We start from the raw sequence: 9,949 nt of genomic DNA, 5'->3' as shown, positions 1-9,949 counted from the left end.
AAGAACAGTCAGAAATAGAATTACTTAATTCACACCTATCAGTCTGGAAAGGGTAACAAAGGCCTTTGTCAAGATTTTGTATTCCAGAGAACCATAGGGAGAGCCAATAACTTCAAACGGAGAAATTATGGAACAGTGGTGAACCTTCCCAGGATTGGTCGACGCACAAAGATCGCCCCAAGAGAACAGCAATGACTCATCCGCTGTCATGATCCTGCCGCTTCAGCACGAGCTGTGCGGCTGCGCTGATTGGGAGGCACACACCTGTGCCTCATGCGGCCTGATCATACCCCGTATATATAGGACCCGGTGACGACTGGTCCTCCGCCAGTTCGTTGAGCTTTATGTCCCGTTCCAGCACTCTCGTACTCCTGATTGATCCTGTGTGTACCGACCTTCGTCCGTTCTCCGACCAACCTTGCAAGCCTGACTCCTTGATCCTTCTGCCTGCGTTGATTGTTTCCCCGTGTACCGACTCCTGCCTGTCCGCTCATCTGCTCTCTCGCCCGACGTCACAACTACCGCTGCTGCACCGGACTGCCTGCTCGATCCCCGACCTCTGCATACAATAAACGTGTCTCTTCTCGAACTACCTTGCGTCTTCTGAGTTCCTGCATTTGGGTCCTACCTCTCGTTCTGATGGGACGTGACATCCGCAGGAGGCCACAAAGGAACTCAAGACAACTTGTAAGACACTGCAGGCCTCCTTTGGATCACTTAAGGTCAGTGTTTTTGACACAAAATAAGGAACAGACAGGGCAAATGTGGCATCCACGGCAGAGTTGCAAAGCAAAGACCACAGCTGACCATGTACAAAAAGGTTTGTCATATTTTGCAAATAAAAACACATCTGAATGATTCCGATGATTTTTAGGAGGTTTTTTTTAATCAACACTTGAGATGATAGTTGAGCTTGTTTGGATGCTGTGTGTCTCATTATATTCTGGTGTTATGCAGCACACCATTTCTGAAAAAGAAGACAGTCAAACATGGTGGTGGTAGTGTGATGGCCTTGGGATGCCTTCCCCTTCTATATGGCGGTGGTGGCTCAGCTGGAAAGTGTTGGCTTCACGTTTCTGAGGTCTCGGGTTCAATCTTCCCTGTAAGTATCTGCGAGCCACAGTATGGTTTTATGCCAAGAAAGAGTACCACAGATGCATTATTTACCTTGAGGATGATAGTGGCAAAGTACAGAGAAGGTCAGAAGAAGCTACATTTTGTTTTTGTGGATCAAGCGAACGTCTATGACAGAGTACCAAGAGAGGAACTGTGGTACTGCATGTGTAAGACTGGTGTGGCGGAGAAATATGTTGGAATAGTACAGGACATCTACGAGGGCAGCAGAACAGCGGTGAGATGTGCTGTAGGTGTGTCAGAAGAATTTAAGGTGGCGGCGGGACTCCATCAGGGATCAGCTCTGAGCCCCTTCCTGTTTGGTGTGGTAATGGATAGGCTGACAGATGAGGTTAGACAGGAATCCTCTTGGAACATGATGTTCACAAATGGCATTGTGATCTGCACTGAAATTAGGGAGCAGGTGGAGGAACAATTAAAAAGATGGATGCATGCACTGGAAAGGAGAGGAATGAAGATTAGCTAAGGTAAAACAGAATATATGTGCGTGAATGAGAAGGGTGGAGGGGGAAGAGTGAGGCTCCAGTGAGAAGAGAAGGCGAGGGTGGGCGACTTATTTGGGGTCAACAATCCAGAGCAATTGTGAGTGTGGTCAGGAAGTGTAGAAATGGGTCCAATCCAATTATTCCAGTCTCTTTGAATCCCAACAGGATGGTTTAGGTTGTTAATGAAGCCCATGGTTCTTTGAGCCATCCAAGGACTTACAGGAAAGTTGCATGGCGTATTCTCCCGATTGCCATGAAGCTGCGCTCTGTAGCCATCCTCCACTGCTCCCACAAGTTACGCAAGATTGCCTAAAAGCTGCGATTCATGGAGATATCAAGTGGCAAGAGTATAGTATTTTGGTTAAGCCTCTCGGGAGAATGGCAGGTATGAAGTTTAAAATTTTGAATTAATTTTTTTTAACAGTGGCATGATGTGCACTCTATCACAAGCAGAGCTTTGCACAATCCAAAGAAGCCATATGGATGCTTAGTGTAGCATTTCGTAAGACATAAATTCATAATTTCTTCATCCAGTCACCCTTTCTCATTAACGGCGACTGCAATTCAGACGGATTACATTTTTGGCTTTTTTGTTTGTTTGAAAATTACCATTGGTGGCAATATTGATCCATCTCCATGAAGAGCAACACAATGAAGTTATGGGAAAGAGTAGCAATTAGTATCGCTGTGAAGTGTGATTTTTCATGACCAGCTGTTAATATATTCGCCCTCTTTTGCCCTTTCTATGCACACTTCGCCCAATGGGATTGCCATACGTGAGGGGGACCTCATCCATGTTAATAATATGACCCAGTGTCACGTTGTGCTTGGTTACATGCTTTTCAAAGAAACTCATGGCAACTGTCGACCTTGACTCGGAAGTTTGCTGACAGATTTTAGGACATTGTTGTCCTTGCTGTTATAGAGAGGCAATTGAAGGGGTAACACCAAGAACTTCCTGTAAAGTCATTTATCTTCATGGCAACTACCGGGGCGTGGAGACGCAACTGCACTGTTGACAAGCCTCTCCCGGCCACACATTGTTCCACCACTCATGTGCGAACTCGTTCCTCTCGTTGAGGCCACCTAGCTTGTAGCCTGAGTTCACTTTTTTTTTGTTTTCTTCATGTCAGTGAAAATAACCTCTGCTTTTCGCCAGTCCCATACAAGTTTCTCGCTCACTTGAAACTTTCTTTATGATGCTTGATTCCCATTTTCAGCTAAGTATTTCACAACTAGTACCTTTTAATCTGCGGAATTTGGTTTTCTTTTCGATGGCACTTTTCTTCAGTCCTTTTCAGTTGTTTTTATAAGTTACTGCTATTGTTGAACCATCAATACAGTACAGAAGTATTCAGTACAGATACACAGGCCTAGAGCTCTCTTTTGGTTGTTAGTGTGAAAATAACGGATACGCGTCTCAGAAATGGGTGGATAGATATAATAATGTGTTATTAATGACCAAGTATACTTCATTATTCATTGATGTATTTAAATTAACTTTTTAAACAATTCCAGTAGCATTGTCACTTCCAAGAAACCAAATATTTCATTGTGTTAGAGTCCATTAGTGTCTTCAGAGACAATGGAGGGGAGTTGAACAACGAAATCAGACTGGCTGAAAATTTCAATATTGAGATAAAGACCACTGCTGGCTAGAGTCCATGGATTAATGGATTGTTTGAGCACCATAATCATACACTCATGCAAAGACTGCTGAAAGTTAAATTGGACAACATATGTAACTGGGGAACAGATCTGGATAGGACTCTCATGGCAAAGAACACAATGCAAAGTGTACATGATTTCAGTCTAAACCAGTCTGTTTTTGGATAAAATCCCAATTTTCCTTTGGTTCCATTTGATAATCCACCTGCCTTGGAAGGCTCCATTATCAGTGCATGGGTGGGACAATATACAACCGCACTACACACTACAAGGAAAGCATTCAAGGAGGCAGAATGTTCTGAGAGAATACGAAAGGTTCTCAGAAAACAGGTCCACCCAAACGATGAAAAGTATGAAACTGGAGACAATGTGTTCTATAAAGGGATGGACTGTGATGAATGGAAAGGCCCTGGGGTTGTGAAGATGGAAGTTGTGTGCGTGGTGTGACAGAAGAGTCTCTGCTATAATCGAAGGCAAAGTTTATAAGAGAGTGGTGATGCAAGCCACTGAACAAAAAACAGGAAGCAAAGATGGTGGAACTGAAAATGTTGGGGTTCTCTCTCGAATTGACCAGTTTGCAGAGGATTATAAATGATCTTATGAGAGAGACAACCACGGTTAGATGTTTGGAGACAAAGTTAGAGGGCTCAGACTCCGGCAGTTTGGACATTTCCAGAGGAGAGATACTGAGTATATTGCTAGAACGATGATGAGGATGGAGCTGCCAGGCAAGAGAGCCCAAGGAAAAACAAAGAGAAGGTTGATGGATGTCGTGTGGGAGGAAATTAGGGCAGTTGTGTTAGAGAAGAGGATGCAGGAGCTAGGTTTACATGGATGGAAAAGGATGGGACACTGTGGCGACCCCTAACGGGACAGGCGGAAAATAAACGATATATAATGGATTTAAGTGTAAAGCATGACGAAACTTTTTTCCCCAGTATAAAACATGATGAAAATTAAAAACAATCAGAGAAGCAATATGATGTTGATGTTATGATGATACTGTACATACTTGTTGACATATGTGTCTGAGTGGTATCAATGCAAGAAATTTTCGTGTTGCAGTTGAGTCTGGTTGACGGGTGGAAGTAATGAGAAATACTGACGTCAAAGGCCTGCTAATCCTAAAAGAAGAAGAAAAGGAATCCGGATATAGCAATGGTAGGCGGGGCTAAAGAGGACAGTAATAGGTGACAGTGGCGTTCTAAGCGAAAATTTGCGTTATTTGTTGTTATTGTCAGCATTGGATGATTTGTGTCACAACGTAAGTGGTTTTGGTTTCTTATTCCCAGCACTCTTTACCGCCCGTGTGTTATCGTTTACGTTGATAGTTATCCAAACAGCCCTTCAATTCTAAAACCGCAATATACTTACAACACTTGTACCACAGTAAGCAACGTTAAAAAACGACGAAATAAACAACAACATAATATTTGGTGTAATTTGTGCATGTGGCAATGCTAGAAAATACATTTTGTGAATACCCGTGAACATTTGATCAGAGAAGTTTCTGTCTCTGCATGCCGTTATAGGAAAAACTACGTTATTGTCCAAATGACATAGGATGGACCATTTCTTGTAGTCAACAACTGGCTATCATATTCACGGTCACCAATTCAGTTTATTCGTGTGCTGTTTCAGCAACATTATTTGATTGATGCTTTGGTGAATCATGAAATTTTAAGTTGTACAGTATATATCTATAAAGCTATTTTTTTTTTTGTCTGTAAAGGGAGAATTACAGGGTGAATTGGAATAAAGACAGATTCATCAGTCTTAATTTCACTTAAAATGTTTAAATCTGACAAATCGGTATTTAAAAAGTGCCTGGTGTGTTTAAAGTCTGGTGTCACCAACATTTTTTTAAAACAATTACTTACTTAAAATATTTCTTACTACTGAAATAATTAATGCAAATGCCTACCAGTTTGATATACAATGAAGAAAATATTTGAACCCCCTGCTATATTGCAAGTTCTCCCACTTAGAAATCATAGAGGGATCTGAAATTTTCATCCTAGGTGCATGTCCATTGTGTGAGAGATGAGCTAAAAAGAAAATCCAGAAATCACAAGGTATGATTTTTTTTTAACAATTTGTGTTATGCAGCTGCAAATATGTATTTGAACACCTGAGAAAACCAATGTTATTTGGTACAGTGGCCTTTGGTTGCAATTACAGAGGTCAAACGTTTCCTGTAGTTGTTCTCCAGGTGTGCACATACTGCAGGAGGGATTTTGGCCCACTCCTCCACACAGATCTTCACTAGATCAGACAGGTTTCTGGGCTGTCGATGAGAAACACGGCGTTTCAGCTCCCTCCAAAGATTTTCTATTGGGTTTAGGTCTGGAGACTGGCTCGGCCACGCCAGAACCTTGATATGCTTCTTACGGAGCCACTCCTTGGTCTTCCTGGCTGTGTGCTCTGGGTCATCATCATGTTGAAAGACTCAGCCATGACCCATCCTCAATGGTCTGACTGAGGGAATGAGTTTGTTCCCCAAGATCTCACAATACATGGCGGCGGTCATCCTTTCCTTAATACAGTGCAGTCGTCCTGTCTCATGTGCAGAAAAACACCCCCAAAACATGATGCTACCACCCCCATGTTTCGCAGTAGAGATGGTGTTCTTGGGATGGAACTCATCATTCGTCTTCTTCCAAACACATTTAGTTCCATTTTGGACTCATCTGACCACAAAACCTTCTCCTATGACTTCTCTGTATCATCCAAATGGTCGTTGGCAAACATAAAACGGTCCTTGACATATTCTGGTTTAAGCAGGGGAACCTTCCGTGCCACGCATGGTTTCAAACCATGACGTCTTAGTGTATTACCAACAGTAACCTTGGACATGGTGGTCCCAGCTCTTTTATGGTCATTGACCAAGTCCTGTCATGTAGTCCAGGGCTGATTCCTCACCTTTCTAAGGACCATTGAGACCCCACGAGGTGATATCTTGCATGCGGCTCCACTCCGATTGAGATTGACCGTCATGTTTAGCTTCTTCCATTTTCTAAAGATTGCTCCAACAGTGGACTTTTTTTCGCCAAGCTGCTTGGCAATTGACCCCTCCGTAGAAATTGCGCAATCCGCGTCACTGACCAATCAGAGGCCAGAGATCTACATAAACCACGCCCCTTTTGGACCCGCAGTTTTCTCAGACAACGCTGGATGGTCCAGTATAGGTTCTGTTGGGGTTTTATCGCGTATTTGGGTTCTTTAACAATTCATATGGTTAAGAGGTGTAGTCACGGACTTTATAATAGTGACGACAGGCATCCTGAAAGGCTAGTTGGTGGAGTTCAATTCGTACCCTTTCCAAACCGAAGACCCAGTACGAAAAATGTCTTTGATGGATCAAACTTTGTGGAAGACCGCATCATCAACTGAATCCATCTAAAATCAACCGGAACAGAAGACCGAGTACGAAAAATGTCTTTGATGGATAAAACTTTGTGGAAGACCGCATGATCAACTGAATCCATCAACCGGAACAGATATGTTTGCACGAAGGTAAGTCCTATATTAGATTTTCAATACATGTCTCATGTAAATGAATTAGCAGTTCTTCGCTTGCATAACATAGCTACGTGTGAATAATTGACACACTTGATCTGTGTTGAGCAATATTTTGCAATGATCTGACTGCACAAACGTGTCCCTTTGTTCGCGGCTACGGTAAACCGGACTGTGATAGCACGAAGCTATGCCCTATATTTGATTTTCAATACATGTCTCATATAAATGAATTAGCAGCTCTTCGCTTGAATAATATAGCTACGTGTAAATGATTGTCACACTTGATCTGTGTTGAGCGATATTTTGCGATGACCTGACTGCACAAACGTGTCTCTGTTCAGCGGTGAGCTAAGCTAAACCGGACTAGCAGTCCTAAAAGCCTTCGACGTGCACCGAGACATCAAGACTGAAGGAAGGATGTTTGAGGACACTAAAGTAGTGATTGTCGTACTCGGTCAGGACTTACGTAGGTTCAGCACTAATTCAAGAATAATTATTGAGGGGAGCGCGCGACGTTACACAAAGAAAACGAGAGAAACAACTCTTAAATCAAGCCTCGCCTTCTTTTCCTTCATACGGTGATTCACAAATGGCTATACAGATACATACACAGATTCTGCACACAAGTGTGATATGTAACACGAAAATAGGAAACTGTCAATGACGAATTCGTCTTTGCATTATAATATATTATATTATGTGGCTTCTCGGTCTTCCTCTGACTCTGGAAAGATCTCGCGCTAATATCAATGGTTTCTCCGTCGATATGCATGTAAATACCATTGAAATACCCCTCGGTGAAATACTTGAAGCCTTGCTGTCTGCTTTTCAACGATATTTCACTGTTAGCTCAGTGGCAAATCCGGTAAATCGGACAGTTTCGCTCTATTCTTTTCTTGCTGCGCCGATATTTTTGCTAATTGTTTGTCTGACGTCAGCGCACGTGGCGTGACGTCACTTCAGGAGGCGTGGTTAAGTGCCCTGTACGGAGGGGTCAATTTCTCCGTAGCCCTTTCCAGCCGTGTGGGAATTGTACAATTTTGTCTCTGGTGTCTTTGGACAGCTCTTGGTCTTGGCCATGTTAAAACTTTGAGTCTTACTGATTGTATGGGGGTGGACAGGTGTCTTTATGCAGCCAACGACCTCACACAGGTGCATCTGATTCAGGATAATACATGGAGTGGAGATGGACTTTTAAAGGCGGACTAACAGGTCTTTGAGGATCAGAATTCTAGCTGATAGAGAGGTGTTCACTTATTTGCAGCTGTATCACAAAATTAAATCGTTAAAAAAAATCATACATTGCGATTTCTGGATTTATCTCGCTCACAGTGGACATTAACCTCCATGCAGTCAAAGCAGGGAGCATGCAGAGGAACAATTGGAATGATGGAGACATGCACTGGAAAGGAGAGGAATGAAGATTAGCCGAAGTAAAACAGAATATATGTGCGTGAATGAGAAAAGTAGAGGGGGAAGAGTGAGGCTACAGGGAGAAGAGATAGCGAGGGTGGACGACTTCAAATACTTGGGGTCAACGATACAGAGCAATGGAGAGTGTGGTCAGGAAGTGAAGAAACGGGTCCAAGCAGGTTGGAACAGCTGGCGAAAGGTGTCTGGTGTGTTATGTGACAGAAGAGTGTCTGCTAGGATGAAGGGCAAAGTTTACAAAACAGTGGTGAGGCCGGCCATGATGTACGGATTAGAGACGGTGGCACTGAAGAAACAACAGGAAGCTGAACTGGAGGTGGCAGAAATGAAGATGTTGAGGTTCTCGCTCGGAGTGACCAGGTTGGATAGGATTAGAAATGAGCTCATTCGAGGGACGGCCAAAGCTGGATGTTTTGGAGACAAGATTCGAGAGAGCAGACTTCGATGATTTGGACATGTTCAGAGGCGAGAGAGTGAGTATATTGGTAGAAGGATGCTGAGGATGGCGCTCCCAGGCAAAAGAGCGAGAGGAAGACCAAAGAGAAGGTTTATGGATGTGGTGAGGGAAGACATGAGGGCAGTTGGGGTTAGAGAGGAAGATGCAGGAGATAGGCTAAGATGGCAAAAGATGACACGCTGTGGCGACCCCTAACGGGACAAGCCGAAAGGAAAAGAAGAAGAAGAAGACAGTGGACATTAACCTACGATGAAAATTTCAGGCCCCTCCATGATTTTTAAGTGGGAGAACTTGCAATATAGAAAAGTATTCAAGTATTTTCTTCACTGGACAATTGTGAAATAACAAAGTTGCTCAATTTACCTTTATTTGTTATAAATCATTAGATATATTCTGTCAAGTTCCATTACTTGTGACAATCATCATCAACAATGATATAACAAATTAGGGATCAGATGAGTATCAATATTCAACACTTAATTATTATTTTTAAAATCAGTTTTTCAAGTATTAACATTTTTATGTGATCACTTTGACAACAGTCCAAGGAAATCTCAATGTTCCTTCTCTGTTGGGATATTTTTACAGCAAGTTAACGGGCACCATATTGGTGACCCCTGGATGTAAAAATATTAATGTATTTCAACACTTAGCATAATAACATGATGACTATACTGTATCACCCTCTCCAAGTGTGATTGTATGAAGCCCATGGACACAACGTTGTACTATTGAGCATCAGAATGGAGGAGACAAGCCGTGAGGCAGTTGCCACAGCAGTCCAGCGTGTCGCTGGAATGCTGCAGAGATCTGACCAGTTGGAAAAAGTGGAGCAGTACAGAAGAAGAGAGGCCCGAAAGAAAGCCTCTGTCGAAGCAAGGCTTAAGGTGATGAGCTTTCATTGACACCGTAGTAGTATATACAGTAAAGTCAAATGCTGTTATAGGTCATAACAATTTATCTCTGTAATGTTCGGCAATTAGATATTTCTCTTACATCAGAGGATTATAAAAAGTATTTGGTCCTGTGCTGATTTATTCAAATTGTGCACATTTGTCAGATTTAGATGTTTCTGATAATCAGATTGTAATACAAGAAAATGAATATGAAATACCCCATGTAAACACAAAATGCAATTGTTTTCATTTTGTATTAGGGGGAAAAAGCTAGCCAAACCTTTGTCAATCTAAATTAAAAAAAAAAAAATAATTTTGAAAAACAAATTACAAGTTTCATCTTGTACCTGTAAAGG

The 9,949-nt window shown here is 42.3% G+C and overlaps 1 protein-coding gene across 3 annotated transcripts in view; it reads left to right on the top strand.

Annotated features, from left to right (window-relative positions):
- The first annotated feature begins 4,394 nt into the window (after window positions 1-4,394).
- Window positions 4,395-9,949, top strand: part of exoc3 (exocyst complex component 3) — a 36,485-nt gene continuing 30,930 nt past the window's right edge. Inside the window, exons 1-3 of one of the 3 annotated variants that reach the window (XM_061839462.1) lie at window positions 4,399-4,551; window positions 5,309-5,362; window positions 9,391-9,584. In XM_061839462.1, the coding sequence (XP_061695446.1) occupies window positions 9,441-9,584 (144 nt within the window). In that variant the 5' untranslated portion in view covers window positions 4,399-4,551; window positions 5,309-5,362; window positions 9,391-9,440. Of the gene's footprint in view, window positions 4,552-5,308; window positions 5,363-9,390; window positions 9,585-9,949 lie in introns of all 3 variants that reach the window. The other 2 variants (XM_061839460.1, XM_061839461.1) reach the window with 2 other exon arrangements.

Source organism: Syngnathoides biaculeatus, chromosome 13 (genome assembly GCF_019802595.1).
Source record: "Syngnathoides biaculeatus isolate LvHL_M chromosome 13, ASM1980259v1, whole genome shotgun sequence".
NCBI lineage: Eukaryota > Metazoa > Chordata > Actinopteri > Syngnathiformes > Syngnathidae > Syngnathoides > Syngnathoides biaculeatus.
This window is presented reverse-complemented; position numbering and strand designations above follow the sequence as displayed.